We start from the raw sequence: 27,600 nt of genomic DNA, 5'->3' as shown, positions 1-27,600 counted from the left end.
AGGAAATCTCTCTTTAGGATGTAAAGGGAATCTTTAAATGTCTGAAACTACTTCAGTTTAATATTTTTATTCCATTTCATTTTTAACTGACAAATATATCAAAAGCTAAATAGAATCTGACAGGTTAAAACTTTCCTCATAGTATGCCATCTTTTTGCACTAGATAAATAATGTTTCTTGCCCTACTTGTTAAGTGAATCGCTGCAATTGATAAGTTAGTAACCCAGTTGTTAAGTAAATCTGGCTTCTCCTGTGTGTTGCTTAGAGAGTCCAAGCAATGGGTGATAACCTTGTCTGATTGGCCAGAGACTGAGTTGTAATTTGTTTAGTCATGCCTCCTCCTTCCTGTTTAGCTCCAGCTTGTTAACTCAGTCAGCCTAGAGCAGTGATGGCTAACCTTTTTGCCATCACGTGCCAAAAGGAGGGGAGCTGGGGGAGGTGTTGGGCGTACACGTGGCCACACCCCTAATTCTATGCGCTCCGCCCCCAAGCATGTGTGCGTGACCCCCCCGTGCTTCCCCCGCTTTTGGCATGTGATGGCACAGTGGGCCAGGTAGGCCTGTTTTTCGCCCTCCCCAGGTTCCAGAGCCTTTCTAGGAGCCTGGGGAGGGCAAAAACTGCCTTCCCCTCCCCCCCCACAGAGGCCCTCCGGAGGTTGGAAACAGCCTGTTTGCCAACTTCCAGTGGGCCCAGAAGGCCCGAAAATCAGCTGACTGGTGTGCGCTTGTGCACCAGAGCTTAGATTGTGTGGCCACCGATATGGCTCTGCGTGCCACCTGTGGCATGCGTGCCATAGGTTTGCCATCACGGGCCTAGAGAGACTTCTGTTATTTGCGCTCCATTGCTTGGACTTCTTTAAGCAGAGTTTAGGAGAAAGTAATTATTAGGAAACCTTCCTAGTCACTTTAAAAGCAGGTTTTGGCACCGCGCCCAGCTGCACGCTCATCAGCTGAGCAGTGGGGATCAGCGGCAGCGAAAATCATTTCAGAAGGCCTGCAGGGCACGTGGAGCTGTTGGCTTCTTCTTGATCGCTCCAGAGACACTTTCTGTGAGTTGATTAGCGTGTGGAGAGCCATGGTGTCGGCTCTGCACTCTTGGGCTTGGGCACGGATCTATGGTGTCGGATTCTACCTGTGGTAATCAGCGCTGAGAGGCCTTGGTGTAGGCTTCGCACCATTTTGGATTCCTCCCCCCCCCCCCACCGCAGCCTATTTTATTCCTGCTTTCAAGCCGTGGTGTCAGCTTGGTGTGGCTACAACCCTAACTCCCTCCATACTGGTGTTTAATTACCAGGGAGGTAATTTGAAAAATAGTTGGCTGTAATTATCAGAGGTTTTCAAAAGAGTTTTTTTCTGCTGATCTAGCCACCTTGTGATTTCAAAATGGTGTCTCACAGTTGCTCTTCTTCTCACACCTCTGCCTCTTCCTCCCTCAGGCATCAAGCCTTGGAGGCTCCAGTTACAAAAAAGGGAAAATCAAGGTCTAAGGGACCCTCCACTAGATCCCAGCCCTCTGTACAAGCCTCTACTTCATCTGCATCTGATAAGGATACCATGAGGTGAAAACGTGCCTTAGTAAAACAATTTGATAAGGCCCAAAAAAGGGCGGAGGCTGGCAAGGAATCTTCCATCCCTGTCTGCAGCAGAGAAGCAACTGATCCTTTAGATAAGGATAATTTGACCCTGGAACCCCATCCAGAACAGTTTGGCTGGTCTTCTGACTACTACCAGGCAGGAGCTTCAGGCAGCGAGCATGGATACTTCCTTAGGGGTAACCAATCCAGAGCCAGGACCATCTCATCACGATAGGACTTCTTGTGCTTCTACCACTTTCACTCCTACCGTGGCGGGGCACCATCCAGAGGAAGGCCAAGGCACTGCACTGTCACAAGACCTGTGCGATATAATTGCCCAAACTATCACTAAGGGCATTGATGCTGCCCTTACCCAAAGGGGTTTCTTAGCCCCTTTGACAGCGGCAGATCTGAATATAAGGGCCATTCCAATGGGTCATTTTGACAGGGAGTACATTCTGGATCTTCACTGCCCTTCACCTTCGCAACATATTGACATGTCGCTTATGGGCGAAGAAGAGGATGTTACAGATTATAATCTTTCCGAGGATGAAAGACAAGCCAGCTGCCACAGGTCTGTTCCATCATGACCTATTTAAAACATTATTGTATAAAGCAAAATCGACAGCCAATATGGAGGCACTTATTGAGCAACCTGAGGGATCTTCAGACCCTCAAGCTCCCATGGCTCTTCTTTTTACTGAGCCAGTCATAGAGCAAGAAGCTGTTCCATCGCCTAAGCTCTTTGTTGACGTCATACAATGACAGTGGAATCAGCCCGGATTCTTCTCTGCCCCTAGTGGTATGGATCAGAAAATGTACATGGTGGAACAAGAACTTGAGGACCTCCTCAAACTTTCATCCGTTGTTGTTCCAATGGCCAACTTGGCCACATCTAACATCCTGCCTTCCGATTCAGCTGAAGGACTAAAAACTGAGGACCAAAGGGCGGAGCTTGCTGCTTGTAAGACCCACCAAGCAGCCGCCTGGGCCATTCGTTCCGCCACAGCGGCGTCCTTTTTCTCTAAGACATCCTTAATCTGGCTTTGTCAAATGCAGTCCTGGGCATCTCCTGATGACATCCGCTTGCATCAGGACATAAATAAGCTGATTGCTGCTGCAGAATATTCCGCAGATGCAAAGCTTAAATTTGCTTCGCGAGCCTTAGCGACCAATATCACCTCCAGATGCCTCTTATGGTTGAGGCACTGGCAGGCTGACATGAAAATAAAATGGTGACTAGCAGTGGCTCCATTCAAGGGAGGCGCTCTCTTCAGGGAAGCCCTCGACCCTGTCTTGGTAAGAGGAAGATTCTTCCCCACATCTACAGGCGAGCAGATAGACAAACCGATTTTCTATATCGCAGGCAGTCCTTTCGAGCATCTGACTCGGGGTTTCAGAGCCTGGTTTACCTTTCTACCAACAATGGACAGGCCTCAGGACACATTCCTTTTGGGATTGCTCCAGACAGCCACAGACCAGACGCCCCTTTCGGAGAGCTGACTACCGACCTTACCATTGGACCAAGTAACTATCCAGACAAGAGCCCCATAGGCCTTGGCAGGTTTGCAAACTGCTGGCGGCACACAACCACCGACGCCTGGGCACTGCAAACAATAACTCTCGGCCTTACCCTAGAGTTCAGTTCTGAACCCCCTCGACGGTTTATCCAATGCTCGGTGTCACGGGACGCTACCAAGAGGTCTCTGAGGGAAGCCGAAATCCAGCACCTGCTGGTCATTCAGGCCATAGAACTGGTACCTCTTCAACATCAGGGGTTCAGCTTCTATTTGATACTCTTTCTGGTGTAAAAGAAATCAGGTGGAAGCAGAGCCATCCTAGATCTGAAGAAGCTGAATGCACACATCAAGTACAAGCGCTTCAAAATGCAATCCCTGCACATAGTTCTGGGTTGCATCAGACAGGGAGATCTCTTGACATCAATAGATCTACGAGAGGCTTAGCTGCATGTGCCCATCAGACCGTCCCACAGGAGATTCCTTAGGTTCTCCTACACAGGATTTCATTACCAATACAAAGCTCCGCCCTTCGGACTATCGTCCGCCCCCGGAGTATTCACAAAACTTCTGGACCTGGTGGCTGCTCACTTGTGGACAAAACCCATTTGTTATTTATTCATTTATTTTATTTTATCAGATTTCTATCCCGCCCTTCTCCTTTCGGACTCAGGGCGGTGAACAGCCAAAGTAAAACATTTGTACACAAAAGTTAAAATAGATTTAATATAATTAAATAAGTTTGGCCCATAATGTTATTTTATGGGCCAAACCGTTATGTTATCTAGATGACATTTTGGTCCTGTCCTCCTCCCCTCAGCAGACGGGTCTAGATCTCCAGATCACGGTTCAAACCATCCAAGATCACGGGATGGTTTGAACCGATGAATTTACCGTGAATTGGGAGAAGAGTCACATGACCCCCACCAACCTGGCCCATTTGGGAGCAAGGATTGACACTCAGATCAGCCTCGTCTTCCTCTCCCAGAAGCGTCGCTCCAGCATCTGCACCCCCATAAGGCAAGTCAGAACCCTCATAAGGGTACCATTGATGCTTCTTTCCCAATTGTTAGGCAAAATGATTTCCTGCCTACAGATTGTGCCTTGGGCGAGGTTGCACTCCCAACCTCTTCAATGATTTCTATTACCAAGTCAACGGGCGGGCCTCAGCAACTCCCCCAAATGGATCAGAGTTTCCTTCAAGGTAATCAGATCCTTGGATTGGTGGACATCGGCAGCCATGGAGCAGGGGTGTTCCTTCAAAGAGCACCCCCACCTAACCCTGACCACAGATGCCAGCCTTTTCGGATGGGGCACTCATCTACAATCTCGAGTGACCCAGGGTCGATGGTCTCCAAATGACCTCCTCAAAGACATCAACTGGCTGGAACTGAGAGCTGCTCATCTGGTGCTCTGTCATTTCCAAGATCAACTATCAGGGCACCACGTGCTGTTACTGACGGACAATGTCACAGTCAAAATGCACGTGAAGGTCTCTGGGCACGAAGGTGACTCCATTCACCATTGATCGATGGCTCAAGGCCTGTATTTCTCTGGCTTACAAACATCAGGCTCTCCCTATTCCGGGCTGTATTACGGCCCATTCTACAAGAAGTGCAGCCACAATGGCGGCTTGGGCCACTCAGGCCTCTATACTAGAGATCTGTAGGGCAGCCAATTGGGCATCGCCCTCTCCCTTCATCAAAAACTACAAACTCTACATGTTTGCCTCAGCAGAGGTGGCCTTTGGGAGACGGGTCTTGCAGCAGGTTCTTCCAGTCAGCAGGACCCTGAATGTTTCTACTCCCCGCCCTAGGGATACTTAGCTTGGGCATATCCCATTGCTTGGATTATCTAAGCAGCCCACAGGAGAAGGAACGTTGTACTCACCTGAACATTCGTTCTATGTGCGCTGCGTGAGAGTCCAAGCAATGGATGACAACCTTGTCTGATTGGCCAGAGACTGAGTTGTAATTTGTTTAGTCACGCCCCCTCCTTTCTGTTTAGCTCCAGTTTGTTAACAGTGGTCTGGATCTGGAGAAGATGTAACTGTAATAAGAAAAAACATACTCTCCTGGACCCTGAACCCCCTTTGGAATGTTTAGGGAGCGGTTGGAATCTCAACGCATAAATCATAAATCTGAACCAGTTGCCAAGTACCTGAATTTTAATCACATGATCATAGATGCTGCAGAGATTGTAACTGAAAATCAGTCAAAAGTCACAATTTTCAGTACCGTTGTAACTTTGAATGACCACTAAACGAACTGTTATAAGTCAAGGATTTCCTGTACTTTATGACATTTGGGGGGTGTTTTCTGAGGAACTGGCCTGCTCAGCAGGCTGGAGAACAGATGGACCATGCTGGGCTAGCCTTGCCCTTTGTCTTGCTTTCATGCTTAATCTCCTGCTTGATCTACTGTTGGATTTGTGAATTTGGCTGTTATCTGATGCCTGATTCAGCTGTTTGGATGTATGAAGACAGTTCTCTTTACATCCTTATACATCTTGTGCTTGCTGCTGGCCAGTGTTGCAGGATACTACTAGACTCTGGACACATCTGTTACTGAATGCAGTGAGCAGCTGCTGTTCCGGTTTCCAGCGTGTGCATGTGCGAAAAGGTTCGCCAACACTGGTATATGTGCTTCACAACTTGTGGAAGTAAAATTGTATGCCGCAGTCACATGTTTGGTTTAATGACCACAGCACTTCACTTAATGATCAAAGGAGAAAAGAAATAATATCTATAATGTCAACTATATTATGGAATCATTGCTAAATATTTTAGCCCAAATTTGGCACTTAGTGGGATAGATGAGTTCAATTGTATGCAGTTGAACTGGTTTTTAGTTAAGTTATAATTAACCATTTCGTGGCAAAATATTTAAAACTTCATTTATCACTATTCTGAAATTAGCAGAGTATCTGGAAATTGAAATCCTTTCCCATTGATTTCTGAATATCTGAATAACTATTTTAGTATAATTATTGCATAACAATTGTGAGAGCATATTGGTGTACTACTAGCAAATATTTATTTTTATTTTTATTTTATTTTTTTAAATTTGATTTATATGCCGCCCTTCTCCGAAGACTCAGGGCGGCTTACAATGTGCTCAGCAATAGCCTTCATCCTTTTGTATATTTTATACAAACTCAGCTTATTGCCCCCACAAACTGGGTCTCAATTTACCTACCTTAGAAAGGATGGAAGGCTGAGTCAACCTTGAGCCTTGGCGAGATTCGAACCCTGCAGTAATTGCAGGCAGCTGGTCTGCAATTTTAGATATTAATATTGTTAATAGAATTTTCTGCACTTTGTGGTTTTCTGTATGGACTAAGTGTGTCATTGAGCAACATAGAAAAGAAAGGAAAATAATGCAAAAGTAATACATATCATTACATGGGAATAGACAATAAACCCAGCTAAAATTTGTTATATAACCACTTCTCGGTAATCTTATGACCAGATCATTAACCCGAATGGTCACAAGATGAACATGTGACTAAGAGAAAGAAATGCTACAAAGATTACTGGTTGCTACTAGTTCTCTTGTATAGCTACGACATCCGGGCATGCAAAATTTGGTTGTAAATGCATTTAGGTCAGAAAATGATTTTTTTTCATTGTAGTCCTATTTGCAAATAACCTCTGATTGAGTAGCTAAATGAGAAATTGATGTAACTCCTGAAAATGAAGTTCTCTCTTTTGTGGGCCAAGAGCCTGGGAAATAACCAGGTCTTAACCAACTTCCTGAAAGCCCAAAGGGTCAGGATATCTGCTTCCCCCCCGCCCCTTACTACCCCTATATCCATATATTCTTAAGAATTAGATGTAAGTATTTATATATGTGTGTGTGTGTGTGTGTATTTATTTATTTATTATATAATAAGTTTTCTTAGCACCACAAGAGTCTTAATGATTTGATTATATAAACATTGAAACAAAAAGATTACTTTTCAAATGTTTTCTGTTCCATTAAATAAGTTCTATATCGGGGTGTGAAACTGGCAGCTTGCAGGCCAGATGCATCACATGCAGGCCACGCCCACCCACGCTCAGTGAAGGCAAAAAACATAATGTGACATCAAAAAACATCACGTGACATCAACAAGTTGACACCCGTGTTCTATATCATTTTATAATATTATAGATTCGTTACATTTGTCACTTTATTTTTGCAATTTATATCCCATTCCTATTTGTTTTTTACATGCTTATAATACTTAAGTGTTTCCCGATACTTTTTAAAAAAGTATTTTGCATTATTGAACTGAATTTATACTACTTTTCTATAGAACGTTGTTAATAAAATTTCAGATAAACACGAAATAGCATAAGGAAAAACACTTGCTTTGATAAATTCTTCTTAACCTGCTCGCCTAGTTTGTAATTCAGTTTTTCGTATTCTGTTACTCACAAACTTAGCAGGTTTGTGCCAGCAGGAAATACAGATAGTCATTATCTCAGAACAATTAATACAATTAACATAAAACTCTATACTCGTGATGGCGAATCTATGGCACATGTGCCACAGGTAGCACGTGGAGCCATATCTGGGCATGCGAGTGTTGCTCTAGCTCAGCTCCAGTGCACATGCGCGCCAGCTGATTTTTGGGCCTCCTGGGCCCACCGGAAGTTGAGAAACGGGCTGTTTCTGGCCTCCGGAGGACCTCCGGGGGGGGGAAGATAATTTTTGCCTTCCCCAGGCTCCAAGAAAGCCTCTGGAGCCTGGGGAGAGCGAAAAACGGGACTTCCAGTCCCACCGGAAGTCGGGAAACAGGCCATTTCCGGCCTCTGGAGGGTGGGGAAGGCTGTTTTTGCCCTCCCCAAGCTCCAAGAAAGCTTCTGGAGCCTACCAGGCCTACTGTGCTATTGCATGCCAAAAACGGGGGGAGTGGGGGGGTCATGTGCACATGCGTGGGGGGTAGGGTGCATTGATTTATGGGTGTGGGCACGTGCCCATGCTCCCCCCGCTTTTGGCATGCAACGGCAACAAGTTAGCCATCACTGCTCTATACATTCTCCAATGTACTGCCTTTAGAATCCAAAGTGTGGGTAATACCTTGCTTTCTTCCTTTTGGAGACTGAATCTGTTGAGCTTTCTGCCACGCTTCTCCTGGCTGACTCCCAGATTTGATTCAGTCTTGCATCCAGAGAGATGTGATAGTTTCTTTAACAACTGAGGTTACTTTGGATTCTCAGGCAGGAAGAAAGCGTTAAGAATAAGTAAGAGGGAGCGTTTGAGGAATGCCGCAGCCACACGGCTTGGATTTAAAAAGAAAATTTTCCCTCGGAGCGAGAAAGAAGAGAAGCCTCATGGGGGGGAGATCAGATGGCGACCCAGTCTAACTGATAGCTGCTGCAACCAGTTAGCAGGCTAACCGATCTGATCAGCACCGCTACAAAGGAATCTTCAGGAACATCCGCAGAAAAGTGAGTGCTGGCTTGCCGGCAGCCACCATAATTAAGTGGCTGGAGTGATAAGTTTTCCAGACCAGCCCTATTTCTGGCTTCTTCCCAGAAGGGCTAAAGTTTGGTACACTTAATTTAAATAGTTGCCACAGCCATATGGTGGCCCTTGAAACATGAATAAATGAAGTAGAGATAGTTTTTCTTAATATCCTTAGTTAATTTTTTATTTGCAGTAGTAGAATATGAGCTAGTATCTTAAAAGTTAAACTCTTAAATTCAAAGCTCTGTTTGCAAAAATAAAACATCTCATGAACTTTGAAACCATTTATATAATAACATAGTAAATATGATTTGTTACAGAATTTGTTCTACACATACTGTTGCAAATCTAATTAGCCCTTGGGGTTTATAGCTCTTATTATTGGGGGCTCACTGGACTTGGGTCCATGTAGATGAGGTATGACAATTTTTGTAAGGGAAATTTTAATCTTTGTGAAACTATTGCATTAGTTTCCATTAGTTCTTATGCTTTATTGAAAAAAAAAGATCAATACTCTATTTTTCACTTTTAGAGCACTGCTTCATTAGTAAACCTATTCAGAGGTGATGCAGAAAACAGTTTTCATGCTACACTGTTTAAATTGTTGTTTGGGATACTATCTGTCATTTGATAATTGAAAATTTTAAATTTATGTTTGAAAGTGTAAGTTTATGTTTAGTTTCTGAGTTAAAAGCTAAATGGATTTTGATGGTTGACTAACACATTTTTCTTCTGCAGTAACGTTTGTGTGTTGCTTGGGCTATATCAATTGATTCAGGTATAAAGAAATTTTGTTCATACTATAAATAAGAGGGTATTGCAATTCTTTAACCAATCAGTAATTGCTGAGATCCAGTAAAATACTGTGCATCAGTTTTGAAACTTAAAGGACCTGGCAAAGCTTAAAATTCAAAACCAGATAAAACAGCCTGGTTCAATTAATTGTTTAAATTGGAATACTTGGTTTTCAACATTACAGATTAAAATAATTAGATCCAATTTATCCTTCTTTTTATATCTTACACTATGAAATAAAGTTGATTTGTATATTAGCTATTTATTATTTTGTAGTTCACTTAACTAGGAATATTAGGTCTGAATTAGCCCATTTGCTTTGTCAGAAAAAAGCAGGAAGAACATCATTCAAAACAGAACTTTTTCTTCTTTCAGCCACTTATGTTTGTAGAATACCTATTCCTAAGTAATATGTGATATGGTATGTGATATGGCATAAATCAGCATAAATCACTCATCACCAGTTCATGCAAGGGCTTTTTTAATTGAAGCTTATGAATGAACTTTGATTCCCATTTTTTTTATATTCGTTCTGCTATAGCATGGGTGCACAATCTGTGGCCCAGGGGCCACATGAGGGCCCTCAAGGCTTTTTGAGCAGCCATGAGATCTCTCCTCAGTCCTCAGTTGCTGCCAATGTTCGGTAAGTAAGTAAAAGTTTGACTTAAATAGTTTTCAGAATCAATAAGGTGGGAGAGGAGGGTGGCTGGGAGGACCTAAATGTATTTTTTTAAAAAGTTGAGGTTTAAGAAAATTAGTCTTTTACTCTGGATACAGCCATTTTCTATTTTGAACACACACTTTTCTCTTGTCGTCCTCATAAGTAATCGCCCAAATATATAATCCACATGTGGGTTATTATTATTTTTTTTACAAAAAAATGTGTGCACCTGTATGCTATAGCAAAAACTTTACGTTTTTAAACCTTTTTTCTCTTTAAATTATTAATAGTTCCTAAAAATAAGATGTTCATTATTGCCAGCTATAATATGGCTGGGTTGTGGTGCTTCATAGAGGATGTTGTTCAGCTTGTATGTCTCATTCTGATACAATAGTTAGTGAAATACAAATACATTTAAGATGGATAAGCTGCCATTGACTTTCCCAGTAATCTTAATTTCCACTGATGCTAGTTCTAACTGGGTGTGTCCCCAATCTTGGCTGATGGAAATTGCAGTTCATCAGCCTGGAGGGTCATAGATTCTTATCAGATTTAATTTTTTTTTAATATAGCTTTTTATTATTTTGTATAAAAACAAACAAACATTTAGTACATCTGTTGCCTCCTCCCTGTGACATCTTGGTGTTATCTTCGGTCGTTCTTCTTCCAAAAAAGGAACTTTCCTCTATTTTGATCTTTATACAAACCATTTTAATATCTCCTTACTAAGACAAAATTCTGCCTATCAAATTTTTAAATATAATCATAAAGCTTTTATCTTTTATATCTCTTTTCCAGCCAATAATAGAAACAGTTCCATATTCTATAATACTCTATCTCTTCCCTATCTTTAATCATTAAAGTCAAGCTATTCATTTCTGCACAATCCATAATTTTTTTTATCACCTCATTTTCCAAAGGTATTTTCTCTGCTTTCCAATTTTGAGGATAGATTCTTAGCAGATTTAATTGGTCAATTCTCCAGTGTGCTGAGCAGAGAATCCAAAGAATGGGTTAACTCCACCTGAATCCTTTTAAACTTTGCACCCACGCCTCTCTTGACTGTGTCCCAGTTTTGACTCAGTCTGAGCCCAAGAGAGACACGTTTTAAGAAGAGCTCCTCAGAGCAAAAAGGCAGAGTTAAATTCTTTGGATTCTCAGTGGTTTTTCAGCAACGACAAGGTTCTCGGGCGAGCAATACAGCCGCCGGAGCAATCAACCGTTTTTCGATGAACAGAACGATTTGCGAGCGAGCGATACTGCTGCTGCAGCGATAGCTACCCCAATGACTCAGCTGGCTTCCTGTTTGATCAGCACAGCTGCTGCAACGATTCGGCTGGTTTCCCGTTTGATCGGCACAGCTGCTGCAATGACTAAACTCCAATTGGCATAGCCAATAGAGCAACGTGGCTGGCGTCTTTGTTCCGCCCAGCGCCCCTGCCATGTTCCGGCTCATTCAAACAGAGCCGACGTTTGGCGCACTTTTCAGTGGCAGATGCCCTGGCACCTCCCCAGCAGGGGACCAGAAAGTCTCCAATACAGCAGGAGAAACAAATGATGGAGGATACTGCTGCCTTAGAGAACCATGAGGTGGCTTACGTGAGTGGGAAAAAGGGGGGCCCCAGTACAGCCCCATAGTAATAAATAACAAAAATGCTACAAAGAAAAAAACAACAACATAGCAAAAGCAGCATCTATTAACAATTTCCATTTGATAATAGAAAGTAGAGGCCAGCATACTACTGAAGGAAGATCCTGAAGTATGTTATGTGTTTGTAGCACCTTTTTAGTGTCCATTCAGTTTTTACCTTTAGTATGACACACTATCTGCTACAGCACTGTACATTCAGACACCATTTTCTTTCTACTCAATCTCCCCAGTCTAAAACCATTTCCCTCTTTTTTTAAAAAAAAAATACTCCCCCCCCCCTTGCCAGCCATTTTGCTAAATGCTAAAGCTTTATTATGTCTGCCTTCTGGTGCTTCTGTCTTACATAAGTTTAAGGGAATGCTGAATGTCCTTTATTGGAGGGCGAGAATGAAGATGTTTGCTGTTACTTGGCCTAGATAAATGACAAGAGAGGGAAAGAATGCTAGACCTTCTGGCTGGCTGGTTGTCTGCCCTATACCTGTGGAAAACAGCTTCCTTGCATAATCAAGCAGTTTGACTGTATGCCTTGAAAGGCTATCTACCCAGGTGTACACTAACTGCCTGAGTTTAGGACTTGTAGAGAAGCTTTTAGCTAAGAATGTGTGACTTTTATATTTTCTGTGTTTTTACGGATATTAAGAGAGGAAAGGAGATGAGGAAAAATATTTGGACTGCTTGTTAATTATTTAAGAGATAGTGAGCGAGGAATGAAAAACAGCTGGAGAGTGAACACTGAACTAATAACTAGCAAGGGAGATATGCTCATCTGAACTCAGAAGCAGCAAAGAATGCGTCATCATCTCCAATGCATCCACAGAGCAGGATAGCATTGCATTATTTGTGGGCAGAGTTAATCGGCTCCATCCTCAACTCTGTTGTTAAGTCAGGTCTGGGCTTTCTTGTTACTTTGGATTCTTTATGGCTAGAGAATGGAGGGCTACTACTTAATTACTTAACCCTTGCACTTCCTGCCATATTAAAACCTCACTTGACACAGACAACGTAAGCAAGAAAATCTCTAATTTTGGCCATTCTCAATGGTAGCCTCCAAATACATCTAAATTATGCTGATTTTCTAGATGCATTTCAACTATGATTTTATGCAAGATAATGTTACTGAAACGGTGTCAATTATCTTAATAGATGATCTTTGTCTGTAGAACTAGAAAGAGTGGACTGTGGCCCTTATATTTTCCTGAGCCTTTCAACCACTTTCTGTACATCAGCCATGTGTACAATCATGAATATGTGTGTGTGTGTGGGTGGCTGTAAAAACAATATAATATTAAGTAGCCCACCTTTTGGATTTCCTTGTGGATTTAGACTTTGCCATTGTTTTACAGGTTTGTATTTTTATGTGATGTTCCCCAGAATTTTCTCATGCTATTCAGGATCTACATGAAAACTGCTGGAATGTTGGCGATTTTGAGTAGAATATTGCTTCTTAATCACAGAATATTGAGGAAGAGATTGCTGCTCTTGAACGTTGCCTAAATTCAATAATGGACTGGATGTAGTAGAACAAAGATCTTTAATTTAAAATTAAATCAAGGTAGAATAGTGATGTTATTGTTAAGTAAGGAAATTAGAACACAGTGGTGAACAGTTCATCCTCTTTTGAGTTGAATTGTACTCTCCCAAAGCAGGCTGGGAGTGCTCTTTGATGCTTTGCCATGGAGGATTTGCAGTAAGCTTGCTATGGCAACAAGCATCTTCATTTAATTATGGCCACTGTATCAGCTACAATTCTTACCGAACTAGTCAGATTTCACTATAGTTATCCATGTATTGATGCCCACATTGATTATTGGAATACCCTTTATGCTTGAAGACCATGTGAACATTACATGTAGTGCTAAATGTAACATCTAGGCAACTAACTGATGTAAGACACAGGAATCTTAATTACAAAGTATAAAGGTCCTAAATAGTAAGTCCTGAGATCTCCCCATTGCCAACCTGATAGGCCATTAAAATCTTCAGGAGGTCCTTTTAAGGCTTCTGTTCCTGTCTGCCTGGCATATAGGAGAAGAGCATCTGTATTTTCTCATGTGTATAGAATACACTCCTTCATTAATGGTATTTTCTCAACAGTCTGCAAGCTCTTAGAAAATAGACATCTATTTTGTTAGACCCTTAATTGTTAATTAATTTTTATACCAATTTCAGTATCAATTTAATTTGTTGCTCTGCCTTAAATAATCACTGAGTGAGAAAGTGAGGCATAAATAATCAAATAAATATGTTAGACTGCATGCAATATCAATATCTTGGCCAAAATATGCCTGCTTGAGCACTGATAGTGGCCCTTTGGATTACAGTGGTCCTCGATTTACAACTATTTGTTTTCAACTGTTCAAACTTCAAAGTTACAACGGCACTGAAAAAGGACTTATTTTTCATATTTACTGACCATTGTAGCATCTCCTTGGTCATGTGATTAAAATTCAGGTTCTTGGCAGCTGTCATGCATGACAATTGCACTGTCCTGGGGTCATGTGATCACCATTTGTAACCTTGCCAGCCAGCATTCTTCAAGCAAAGTCAATGGGGGAAGCCAGATTTTCTTAACAGCTGCATAATTCATTTAACGACTATAATAATTCGTTTAACACATGGCCAAAAAAAAAAAAGTAATAAAATGGGGCAAAATTGAGGGCTACCTGATGTATTATGTACTATTTCATATGTTACCAGGTATTGGTAAGGATACCTGGATAAAAATCAATGATTGAAAAAAAAATCAGATTTTTTAAAATTTAAATTGGATTTCTTTTTATCAAATTTATTTTAATAAAATGCTTTTGGAGTAAAAAACTATCTAAAGATAGTTTTCTATTTAAGATAATTAATCATTTAGTTTATTCAGCACCGTATTTTTCAGAGTATAAAACACACTTTATTCTCCTCCAAAAGAGGGTGAAAATTTGGGTGCGTCTTATAACACCGATTGTAGCCCTGCCCACCTGCCTGCCCCCACCCTTCAGCATCTGCGCGTCCTCTCAAATGGAGCTTTAGGAGGGTGAAAAAGCAAGGTGCAGAGGCCAACATGGCAACCCGGAACAGCTGCTGCCTTGTTGGACCGGTTCCACGCTTCACCTGCTGTACTTACTGGTGCACCCTGCATTTTTGAAGCTGTGTATCTGCCCCAACGAGGCCCATGCGCTCACAACCAGTGAACCTGTTGCTAAAGTTCACCTCTGGGAACAACTGATTGGGGGTATTCCGGGAGGCTGATCCACCTGCCAATCAGCTGCTCGTGCTGAATCAGGCTAATGTGCTGAAGTTGACCAGGCTGTTTGCTAAGGACACTAGCCAGATGGATAACGATGGATGCTGGTAGGCAGAGGCAGATTTTTTTTTCTTATTTTCCTCCCCAAAAACTAAGATGCATCTTATACCCCGGAGTGTCTTATACTCCGAAAAATATGGTATGTAGCATGAGGCTGTATATTCTGCAATAATGGGACTGTCGGTGAGTCAACAGGATCAGAGGAGGAGCCGCTGCGGAACACAGATGACAATTGCTCTTTAAAAATTATGATTTAAATCGAGTTGATTTAAATCAAGTCTTTTTACTAGTGATTTAAATCAAATTTAAATTGACTTGATTTAAATCAAATCCACCCTGTACCTTATGTATTGAGTGTTTTCAAACTCTTAAGCAATTGGAATCTATATATATAAAAGTGAAATACCACTCACGCATCATCACAAAATATCCAGAACTGTGAAGCCTACAAACTTGAAATTTGCCACATATGTTCTCTTGGCTTCTAGGTGCTCACTAAGAATAAGAAATGATTTTTCGAAATGACCATCAGAGTATTAGTATTTCCTATATTATGATTAACATGCTCTCATGCTGAGGAGTTCTCTCCCTCCCAACCTGAAAAGAAATCTGTTCCAAATACAAAACACAAGTAGAGGAGAGGAGTTTCAGTTTGTTTTACTTTAATAGCAGCCAGTGGGATAGGATAGGAGAGGCTTCTGTGTGGGGCAAGGCTGAGGGAGAGAAGGGGATAGGATAGGGGAGGCTTCTGTGGGGCAAACTTGAGGGAGAGTAGAGGATAGGGTAGGCTTCTGCAGTGCACTGAGAAGAGATGTGTCAGGTAAGACCAACGTCCTTTCTGTGGGGCAGGCCTGAGAGAGAAGGGGATAGGATAGGAGAGGCCTCTGTGCAGCAAGGCTGAGGGATAGAAGGGGAGAGGAGAAGGCAGATCATAACTACTCATTAATTTTCAAGCTGTAGGTGTTGATTTATCAAGCCCAATCACATAGTTTCGTAGCGGTGCACGGATATTCAGCTAGTGTTTCATAACGCATCCCATAAAATTTAAGAAACTGAATTAATGGCTAAAGACACCTTCATTGAAACTAAAACTAGCTATACACAAGTTTCAGATAGCTTATATTTCATCTTTGAATTTGGGCACTTTCTGCAGTTTGAAGGAACATTTTTTATTTTTGCACACAATCGCATTTTATGTATTTTATTCAATTTATATAGCCACGTGACTGTGGGTGACTCACAAGTAAAAATTATTTTAAAAAACAAATTAAAACAAAACCAAATATATGATGCTCTGCTATGATGTCATCTTCCATTTTTGTAAAAATAACATTTGTTTAAACACTTCAATTATTCAAAGTAGTTTTAAAATACATACAATATATTATTTTTTCTTCAAAAAACGATATCAATGAACAAAACATATAGTAAATGTCCATAAGGGTTTTTTTGTATTATGATACATACTGGTGCATTTGTCAAGAATGGTAAATATTTTGTACTTAATGGCTGTCCTCAATTTTTATTACTACTTGAAGGCCGCGAAGGTGGATTCTATGGCAGAGGTTGAATAGTCTACATTCAATTCTTTGAAGGTTTAGCATCTATGCAATTGGGAAGGTGTAAGAAATTGTAGTACCAATATTCTGTTATTTTGTGCTGGATTTCAGAGAAAGGGATGTAGAGGCCAAAAAATCATAGATTGAAATTCACACTTTGTCTTCTCCAAACTTGTTCAGTATTGTTCCTTTTGATTGGCAGCGACTCTTTATTATCCCAGGCACCACCACCAGAGATTCTATAATTAGGGATGTCTAGGTTAAAGTACAACTTTTCATAAAATACATGTTCTGTCAGTGAGCATAGGGAGTACAGATGGCTTAAAGAAAAATTGCCATTTTTCCTGAAAGGGATAGTGAATATAGTTTTGTTTTAATGAATCAAAACTAATCATGTTACTGGAGCTTGTTTTTTTATGTGCTGCAGAGAGGTGTGAAGCAGAGTTTTGAGAGAAAATATTTGTCTGCTTGTTGTATATTTTTGGATCTAGGAAACTTTATAAAAGTTAGCTTGTCTTTATGTAACATTTTGCTGTCTCAAGAATAATACTTCAACTTCATATTATTTTCTGTGGTTTTTCTATAAGTGGTACGTAAATATAAGCCAGTTGTACTACATTGTGCTACAGACCATACATAAAGAAGTGACACAAATGCAAAAAATAGATATGCTCTTGGATCTACCTAATCACTTGTGTTGACTTGTTCACAGGCTATTGCCACAATTATTTTATTTGCTTAATGTTAACGTTTGCAAAATTTAGTAACAGTCACAAAATACTGCTCATCCCTATTCTTTCTTTCCATCCTTTCTTATTCCATTCTACTTATCTATTATCTAATTCAACTGACCCAATTATTTTATTTTTGTTTCTATATTTTCTTTTTTCTTTGTTAAAATTCTACCATAACGTTGTTTACTTTAGCTGCTGTTGATAAGAATATTCCAAATTAAATGACCAACGTTTTGAGTGAAAACTTTAAAATTTTATTTTCATAATTCTGATTAAACATAACTTAATAAAATACAGTGATAATGTAATGTTACCCAATTATTTCCCAATAATTTGGTTTTCTCCCCTTCATATTAGCTGTTGTTTAAGCTTTTTTATCTATAATGAAAATAATTCATTTCAAAATATGTCTGCTGAGTTTTTCGTTCGGTAAAATGGACCTTATTTTTAGTGTTTCCACGTTCTGTTGGATCATTCTCTTTTTTGCTAACAAAAGCAATATTATTATGCACAGTCCTTTTGATAGCAGACCAATGTTTCATTCTGATTCATTCCTGCAGGCATTAATGCTACTTCCTACCAGAAGTCATAAGATTAAGAAACTACAGAAGAGGAAGTTGCATGAATAGAAAGGCTCCAGGAATTCATTGCCTTCAACAGCTACAAAGGGGTAGGTTCTGATTCTTTATACATCTGGGTCTGAATTCAGGTTCTTATTGAGATAGATACTTGATAAGGTAGAGATCGGTGATCCAGGAGGAGGATTTCCAAAAGAAAATTGTGAGTATTGTTTGAGTCTGTGATCCATGAACTGAAACCTGGTACATTTTGCACATTATCAAATGAACATCTTTGTAGTATAATTACATATTGATTTTACTCACAGTATCCCTGTCTCCACTTCCAGTATTAACTGGTCACTGAGCCATTGAAATATTTCTTACAGAAATGTGAAAAAGAAAAATCCCCTTTGCTGTCCCTTTTAAAGGGAAAAAGTGGTCAACATTACAAAGGTAAACAGTGATACCTCCTCCTCCCATTTTGTCATCTTTAATTTTTCTGCCATAATCATTTGAGGCTTTGTAGTTTTAACTATTTTTTTGTTTAGGGATACAGTGTATTAGATTTAATTACACCCTCCTTTGCCTGATCTTTCCACCCCTTTGCAGAGCAGAGAAATTGGATTTCAAGAGAATAAGGTTTTTTGTTGTTCTGCACATTGAGAGCAATATAATCATGCCAGCAATGGGAAGAGTATGGCAAAGGAAAGACTGCCTACAGAAATTGCTTGCAACACCCGGGGGAGGGGGGGAGGGGAGAGAAACACATACTGACTGCAGTGATATTCACATAACTCAGAGATGTTGCAAGGGTCATAAATGGCCATAAGGTTATTTTTTTCAGTATCACACTTTGAAATGAATGGTTGGTAAATGAGGTTTTTCTGTATTTGGAGCAGTATTCAAAATATTTATGTGCTATGGTCTTGGAGAAATCAATTCATTCTAGTCAAAAGAGATGATGTGGAGAGGCAGGCCTTCTCACTCTATTATTAGGATAATAATGCATGGAGCAGTTGAGTCCTAGTTATATTTCATTAAAGAATGAGAGAAACGTACAGCTGGAAAAAGTTTTCAGAAAAAATAAAATTCTGTAATGAAAAAAACATTCCTAGAAAATAGATAGGTATCTGGTTCATGAAAAAGAAAAAGTTAATAAAAGAAATCCACAATTTAGTCATCTGAAATATATACTAAGATATACACTGTCACTGTAGATTTGTACTGATTTATGCCTCTGAAATATTTTCAGAATGATCTGTACCAGAGTGGGTTTGTTTGTTTGTTTTATTTATTTATTTTATTTATATACCGCCCTTCTCCCGAAGGACTCAGGGCAGTGAACAGCCAAGATCAAATACATAACATATAAAAATTAAAAACAATTTAAAACCAGATTAAATACTTTGGCCCATAATTAAAAACATCCCATTAAAATCCAATTTAAAATTTAAAACCGTTAAAATTAGGCTAGCCCGGCTTGATGGAATAACAAAGTCTTCAGGGCTCAGTGGAAGGTGCGCAAGTCCAGGATCCTCTGTACCTCTTTGGGCAGCTCGTTCCAGAGGTCAGGAGACCCCACTGAGAAGGCTCTCCCCCAGGGGGTCGCCAGTCGACATTGTCTGACCGATGGCACCCCAAGGAGCCCCGCCTGTGGGAGCGTACTGGCCGGTGGGAGCCTATCGGTAGCAGAAGGCGGTCCCGTAAGTACCCCCGGTCCTAAGCCATGGAGCGCTTTAAAGATGTTAATCAACACCTTAAATCGAACCCGGAAGACCACTGGGAGCCAATGCAGCTCGTGCAGTTGAGGAGTTACATGGGAGCACCCCGCCGCTCCCATAATCATCCGCATGGCTGCATTTTGGACCAGCTGGAGCCTCCGGATGCTCTTCAAGGGGAGCCCCATGTAGAGAGCATTGCAGTAGTCCAGTCGGGAAGTGACGAGGACATGAGTAACCGTGCGCAGGGAGTCCCAATCCAGAAATTTCTGGATCGGGTTATTTCTGAAGCTTTGAACTGGTTCTCTAAATCACATCGGTTAATATATATATTAATATATTATATATATATATATATATATATATATATATATATATATATATAGAGAGAGAGAGAGAGAGAGAGAGAGAGAGAGAGAGAGAGTTTTTTATTACATAATTTTGTACAGTTTATATTTTAGTATCAAATTACTACCTAAATATTTGTATTTAATTGTTAATTAAAAGAAGTGAATTAAAATCTTCTGGCTTTTCATAGTAGATGTAAATAAGTCATTGTGGTTTTGCATCATTTTGGATGAACCTCATTGTTATTAAGTCGATTATGCTGAGTATAATTACAGGTCTAGTAATCAGATGAATGTTGATGGTTGATACTAACGTTTTATATTATTATTAACCACTGAGGATATTGTTAAACTGTAAAGTTACATTAAAATGTATTACGTAAAATATTGGGAGGTAATAAGACTAATAAAGGTTAATACATTAAAGTGTTTAGGGTTTTAAGCAGAAAAGCACTATACGGTACTTTAAAGAAAAATGGTTCCAATAACTTTTTGAGGCATTTATTTCATTTACATTTATTTACTTATAGACTTATTTAAATAAAAAATGTCATTTATGTTAGTATTTTACTTTATTTTAGTTTACATTAGATGGTAGTACAGTGTTTTCCCCAAAATAAGACTGGGTCTTATTTTCTTTTGGGCCCCAAAATATGCACTAGGGTTTATTTTTGGGGGTGTCTTGTCCCCCCCCCATGTATGTGAGGCCCACTTCTGCTTGCTTGTGGCAGGGCAGGAGGCCATATGGTGTGCCAATGCCATCGCCGCGAGGCAGGAGGTGGAGCTGCCCACATGCCCCACACTGGCTTATGTCAGCCAGGCCACTCACGCCCTGACACTTGCCTTGCCTTGTGGCGGTGGCAGATTCAGCAGCCCCATCCAGGAGACTCCGCGCAGCCACAGCTGAAGCCACGACGTGAGGTGGGTGGATCTGCCCCCTGTGCTGTGCACTGGCTTACTTCAGGGCCCCTGCAGCCAGGCCATCCATGCCCCAACAACTCGCCTTGCAGCCATGGCACCAGCACACTGTTCGGCCTCCTGCTCCATTGCAGCCATAAGCAAGCAGAAGAAGTGGGCAGCCATGTGGGCTTCTGCTGCACATGGCTGCTGGTGCTGCCACCACGAGGCAAGTGTTGAGGCGTGGATGGCCTGGCTGCAGGGGCACTGAGGTAAGCCACTGTAGGACGGGTTGGACAGCTCCACTCCCCCTCCGCCTTGTTTTGGGGTCACAGCACTGAGAGCAACCAGACGAAATGGGTGTGTGGCTGGCTGCGCAGGCTCTTAAGTAGGGCTTATTTTGGAGGTGGGGGTTATATTAGGTGCACATGTACAAAATATGCTAGGACTTATTTTCAGGATAGGGCTTATTTTCATGGAAACGGTGTTCATTTCAATAACAAAATAATAATATCAAGTTGTAGGAGGGAATAAAAAGGGAACTGGTGAGGGCATGAACATTTTAATGCTTCTGAGACTTTCCATAATTGCTCTTCAGGTATATTTTTATGTTATACCATGTTTCCCCAAAAATACGCCCTATTCAGAAAGTAAGTCCTAGCTTGATTTTTACACGTGCACCCAATATAAGCCCTACCCACCCCAAAATAAGCCCTACTTAAGACCCCGCCCACTCCAGGTTGCACAAGTAAAAATTAACCTAGAGTGGGGATGGGGGCGTGTGGAGCTGCCCTACAACTTACCTTCAGACAGTTGCAGCCAGGCCTCGCACACCTCAGCCCATTTCTTCTGCAGCCGGCAAGCTGGCTTTCCTGAAGGCCTCTGTAGCCGATAACAGAGCTCCGGTTTTGATCCGGAGCTCTGTTATCGGCTACAGAGGCCTTCAGGAAAACCTTGCTGGCTTTGTCGGACGAAGATGTTCCTGAAGATCTCTGATAGCGAAAAAGAGGCGGGGAGCGACGTGCGCAAGTGAAGTGAGTCAGTGGATGACCCTCCCCCTGAAAATAAGACCTGGTGCCTTTTTTGGTGGCAAAAAAATATGTCGGGCCTTATTTTCCGGGAAGCACGGTATTTTGACTATTTAAATTTGTGAAAGCCAGCATGTTTCTCATAGATAAACCATTTAATTATTAAGCATAGTGACTGTTATATTTCTAACATAAGCATCACTAATCACACAGGTCTTAATTTCAACTCATTCTGTTGGTGCCATGGATAATTATGCATACTATGTATCAAGAAGATTAGGGTGCTTTGTTATATATTGTCCTACGTCCTGATGCTCATAAAGCTGATGGTTAATACTGAAGTTCTGAATTATTATCCATGTGACCAACCCAATTTTACAACCCTTATGGTAAATTACCACAGTTTTTAAGCTAACCAGTGGTTCTCTATCATTTCGTTATTGGCCAGTTTTCTGAAAACCAAAAGTAAATGCTGGTTTGTGACAAAAACCCGGCATAAATTGCAGTCATGTGACTGCAAACCCCCGTAAATGTGGGTCAGTTGACAAAATGCAGTCATGTGACCACGGGGGAGTGGCCATTAGAACTTCGGAACTTGAGTCAAATACTTTTTTAGGGAGGTCCATCATAACTTAGGTCACTAAGCAAACCAGTTATAAATTGAGGACTACCTGTATTGTCTAAATCAGTTTCAATTTTGTCAGAATATTGCTTCAAAGTTAGTGATTACAGTATTCAAGATGGGAAATCATTTCCTGTGGTTGATAAATGAGACTTCTTTTGATGGAACCTAAAATTACATTTGTCATTTTTGACTGAGATTCAGCTTTATTAGAGCTTGTACTGCTTATACATGAATGCTCTGCATTTAGTTATTTATTTCTTTATTAGATTTGTAGACTACCCCAATCTGTTGGCCAAACATACTTTGAAAAATCCGTCCCTTGCAGATCATTTGTGTTACTGTTCTTGATGTTCTGCCTATTTTTTTTACAAAGTGAAGCTTTTGTTACTAACTGCAGCTGCCTGTTTCACAGTCAGTTAAGTGCGTAACTTAACTATGAAAGTCGGACTTCACGGCAGCATGAACGATATTATGTACATCATAAGAATCCGTGTTCTTTGCATAGTGAAAAATTCTTAATGTATTTTCAGTTTTCTCTCAGAATGCTATGTTGTTTGTCAGATTTGTACTTGAATTATTTAATACAATTCCTGTATTAAAAATTGTTGGACATTAGGTTAGGTCAATTCAGTATCATAGAGATTAAGAAATTATTTTTCTGTGATTTGTGAATAAATACTTCAGTTTGTTAAGGTTGGTGACCGCTGCTTTGGAGAATAGCTTGACTCCCTCTTCTTTGTGGCAAACCCTGAGATATTGGAACACTGCTATCATGTCACCCCTAGTCCTTCTCTTCATTAAACCACACACACCCAATTCCAGCAACCATTCTTTATATGTTTTAGCCTCCAGTCCCCTGATCATCTTTGTTGCTCTTCTCTGCACTCTTTATAGAGTCTCAACATCTTTTTTATATCGTGGCGACCAAAACTGGATTCAGTATGGTCTTATCAAGGCATTATAAAATGGTATTAACACTTGTTGTGATCTTGATTCTGTTAATGCAGCCTAGAACTGTGTTGGCTTTTTTGGCAGTTGCAGCACATATTTAAGCTCATATTTAAGTGATTATCCACTAGGACTCCAAGATCCCTCTTTACTTTTGCAGTCAATTTTTTTTCTGCTTCATCTGTATTTTTATATTTATTATTTATTTATTTACCTATACATTCAATTCCTATACCTGCCCATCACAGGAAATGACTCTGGGCAGCTTACAATTCAAATATTATGTTTAGAAACTGCCATGTGTTGACTATATAGAGAATGATATGAAATATGACCAGTTATTAAGAATCACATGTTCTAATAGTAAAATTGGGTAACATGGTAAAAGAATAGTGCAGTTGCTATGTCTGAGGGTATAGACATTTTAGAGTGATTTTTAAATTTCAGTTATAAATTAAGAACATGAAGTTAAAATGCAGAATCTTTGAAACTTGTAATCATGATTTTATTTATTTATTTATTTGTGAATTACATAGACAAGATAGGACCTGAAGAATCTGCAGTTGATTTCAATTTTGAAAGTTTTAGTAGTTGCTGCTCAGTTAGAATTTCTTAGGTATATCTTCTAAAAAAGGAGAGTATTGTTGTTTAATGATTCTAAGGTGTTCTCAAGATAGATATCCAGTGGAGACTTTCTTTGATATTTTCCTCTGAAGAAACCTAGGGGTGTTGCATGCACTTTTGAGTGTCTCCCAATAGCAATATTTATCTAATGTATTTTATTTCTATACTGGTCTCTTAAACCAGGTCAGGGTAGCATTCTGCTTTCGTAGAGGAGATAGAAACCTATTGGGATAAAGTTTGGTAAATTATACAGTTCTCAGTTTTTAAATTTAACTTAGCATTTAATGATCACCGATATTCATTGTAAATACTTTAATTAAGTGTAAAATACCACTGTCGTTATGAGTTTGGCTTATGATTTATGAAATTCTGTGTGAAAGACCATTCCCATTGCAGAAGTATATCAGATCAAATCTAGGCATCATAATCTCTGTTTTTGTATTCATGTTTTTATATTTAAAGGCAATCGGCCTCCAGGTTTATATTTACAAAGCAAAATGTAATAGCAACCTGTTTTCTTTTGATTTGTGAAACTACCTAGAAACCAGAAGAATGCAACATGTATAATAAAAAATAAATAAACGATCAAAAGTGATATAAAATGTTTCTTGTTACTTTGAGTTAAACTACTTTGAATAAAACATTTTTATTAAATTAGTTTCTCATTTTCCTTCTCTTAGAAACTATGTTCCAGCTTCCTGTCAACAATCTTGGCAGTTTAAGAAAAGCCCGGAAAACTGTGAAAAAGATATTAAGCGACATCGGTTTGGAATACTGTAAAGAACATATAGAAGTAAGTATGATTTTGTACGGAGGATTAGTTAAACTCTAATGTTGGTAATATAGTCAGTTGAAAAGTAGGGGGATGTTTTTTAGAAGAGAGGTTATTGTTAGAATCTGAATGATTGTAGCCCTCACCACCATTATTTCACTGAACTAGGATTTATAATTTTTACTTGACCTTAATTGCTAACCAAAACCTATAGCATTCTGAGTGGCTGTGAGGGATGTTTCTTGATGCTATGATTGAACAGGAACTTGGAGTCCTCTGTTCCTTTTCCTGATTAAAAAGACATGCAGAGTCATTTGCAGGTAGTCCTCAACTTACAATCATTTGTTTAGTGACTGTTTGAAGTTGTAGTGCCACTGAAAAAAAGTGACTTATAATGGACCTCACAGTCAGACCATCCCTACAGTTACATGATCAGAATTTGGGTGCTTAACAACTGTAATAATTCACTCATAATGAAGAAGCTTCTTGGATGAGAAGCGAAACATCTTGAAAGAAAAACAAGAAAGTCCAGTTGCCTCTTGGAAAAAAAGCACCTTTGGGACTTTCAAATTTTTGGGGGGATAAATGTGAATAGGCCTACAAAGTTTTAATATAAATATTTGGTGTTATATTCTTAATTCAGACTATCTTTGGTAAATATTGTATACATTTTAGACAGTTATTAACCACTATAATAAAAGAGCAGTGTACACTATTCTTGTCAGAGCGTACCTTAAACATCATCTGTGCTTGCGTTGAAAATCCATTTGTTGCCTACTAGCGTGTGGCTCTGTAGAATTCTCTTTTTCAAAAGTATGTGAATCATGCTTTCCTTGCATTTACGCTAATAAGTTGAAGATTACAATTACATGACTGAATGGATTTTTTCCATAAAACTAACAACAGAGATTTAAGTAAATGAAATATAAATATGGACAATATGTATTTATACAAGTTTCAGGAGTGCGGTATGATTGATGACAGAGCAAAAGCTTCAAGGGATATATCTTTCCAAAACTGAGCATATAAAAGAGATAGTAGTCTAATGCGGATTGTATATTGGACAGAAAATGAACTTCATGTGAAACATTCCTCTGATTATTTTCACTTGATATACTGTATATTAGTCACTTTTTCTTCTGCTTCGTTAGTTTTATGCAGACAAGATACAGGGATTTCTCAGTTGCAAAATGGAAAAACAAATGTTGGAGGTGCTTAGCTTTCTCTGTTCAATATGGAAGCTTTATTCTGCTATGCATGCTCCAAAAGAGTAGCACAAGCACCTTTCCTGCTCATATCCCTTTACTCCTTTGGGTTTAGTACTACAGGTAGTTCTCGACTTATGACCACAATTGAGCCCCAAATTTTTGTTGTTAAATGAGACATTTGTTAAGTGAGTTATGCCCTATTTTATGACCTTTCTTGCCACAAGTGTTAAGTGAATCATTGAAGTTGATAATTCAGTAATATGATTGTTAAGTGAATCTGACTTCCCCATTGATTTTGCTTGTCAAAAGATTGCAAAAGGTGATCACATGACCTTGAGACACAACAACAGTCATAAGTGTGGTCATAAATGGCCAAGCATCTGAATTTTGATCATAGGGATGCTACAAAGGTAGTAGGTATGAAAAACGGTCATAAGTAACTTTTTTCAGTGCTGTTGTAACTTTGAACGGTCACTAAATGAACTGTTGTAAATTGAGGACTACCTGTACAGCATTTCTGTACAATTGCTACTTAGCCTAGATTTAGAAATGTGTTTTCCCTTTCTGGTATGAGAAAAAAAACTCAGATATTAATGTTGTAACAAAATAAAGGATCTTGTAGTACAGAAAATAATCTGTTTTTGCAAATACAGTAGTCCTCGATTTATTAATTGAACAACGGATTGAAGTTAAGGCAGCACTGCACAAAGTGACTCAGTTACGACTGTTGCAGAGATCCTGCAGTAACATGATCAAATAGAGCTCTTGGTAATATCAGCATGTATTTATGACAGTTGCAGCATCCTGGGGTTCTGTGATTGTCATCTTCAACCTTTGCTTCCAACAAGCAAAGTCAATGGGGCCAGATTAATGACTATGCAATTAGTTTAATCGCTGCAACAAAAGTCATAAAATCTGGTGCAACTCACCTAACAACCGCATCACTTAGCTACAGAAGTTTAGATCCTAATTTTGGCTGTAAATCAAGGACTATCGTTAAAGAACTTTCATGCCTGGATAGTTTCCAGAGGCTACTGGAAAGGGGAAGCAATAAACCAACTGAAGTAAATCAAGATTCATTTCAGAAGGATTTTTAAGTGTGGTTCTTTCATTGAAGATTGAATCCTGCGTTTCTTTAATGAAATTAGTTCATTATCTTGTATTCTCTTCGATTTGGACCCTGAGCCCTATTTTGTTTTTGGATTATGAACTTAGATACGAAATTAATAACCAATCAAATATTAATAGTATGTTATTTATATTTATGGTTTTTGCCATTTTCCCCATCTTTGCAGGATTTTAAGCAGTTTGAACCCAATGACTTCTATTTGAAAAACACTACATGGGAAGATGTTGGATTGTGGGACCCTTCGCTTACAAAAAGTCAGGTTAGTACATTAATGGGTGAAAGATACCTGATCTGAATCCATTAAATTTTTTTTAGAAAAAACTTACAGTGAATGTTTGTTGCTTTACAATCTAAAGATAATTTATACTTCCATAACTTGAGTCCATGAAACTCAGTGTTCAATAATTTGAATCTGCTTTGTGGAAGAACTGAGAATGCATTAACAAACTGTAGTTACAGCCTTTGCTTTCCATCCAGAAGTTGTCCTTTCATAGAAACAACTGAAA

The 27,600-nt window shown here is 39.6% G+C and overlaps 1 protein-coding gene across 3 annotated transcripts in view; it reads left to right on the top strand.

The window, feature by feature from the left end:
- The window catches only part of ADNP (activity dependent neuroprotector homeobox), a 47,236-nt gene that overhangs the window by 13,671 nt on the left and 5,965 nt on the right, over window positions 1–27,600 (top strand). Inside the window, exons 1-4 of one of the 3 annotated variants that reach the window (XM_070941752.1) lie at window positions 17,855–17,908; window positions 18,185–18,251; window positions 24,666–24,778; window positions 27,261–27,353. In XM_070941752.1, coding sequence (XP_070797853.1) covers window positions 24,671–24,778; window positions 27,261–27,353 — 201 coding nt within the window. In that variant the 5' untranslated portion in view covers window positions 17,855–17,908; window positions 18,185–18,251; window positions 24,666–24,670. Of the gene's footprint in view, window positions 1–17,717; window positions 17,909–18,184; window positions 18,252–24,665; window positions 24,779–27,260; window positions 27,354–27,600 lie in introns of those variants that run through there. The other 2 variants (XM_070941750.1, XM_070941751.1) reach the window with 2 other exon arrangements.

This window comes from Pituophis catenifer, unplaced genomic scaffold (genome assembly GCF_029215685.1).
Source record: "Pituophis catenifer annectens isolate HBS135680 unplaced genomic scaffold, rPitCat1.0.hap2 SCAF_3, whole genome shotgun sequence".
In the NCBI taxonomy this organism is placed as follows: domain Eukaryota; kingdom Metazoa; phylum Chordata; class Lepidosauria; order Squamata; family Colubridae; genus Pituophis; species Pituophis catenifer.
Note: the sequence above shows the minus strand (reverse complement) of the source record. Positions and strands in the feature narration are given on the sequence as shown.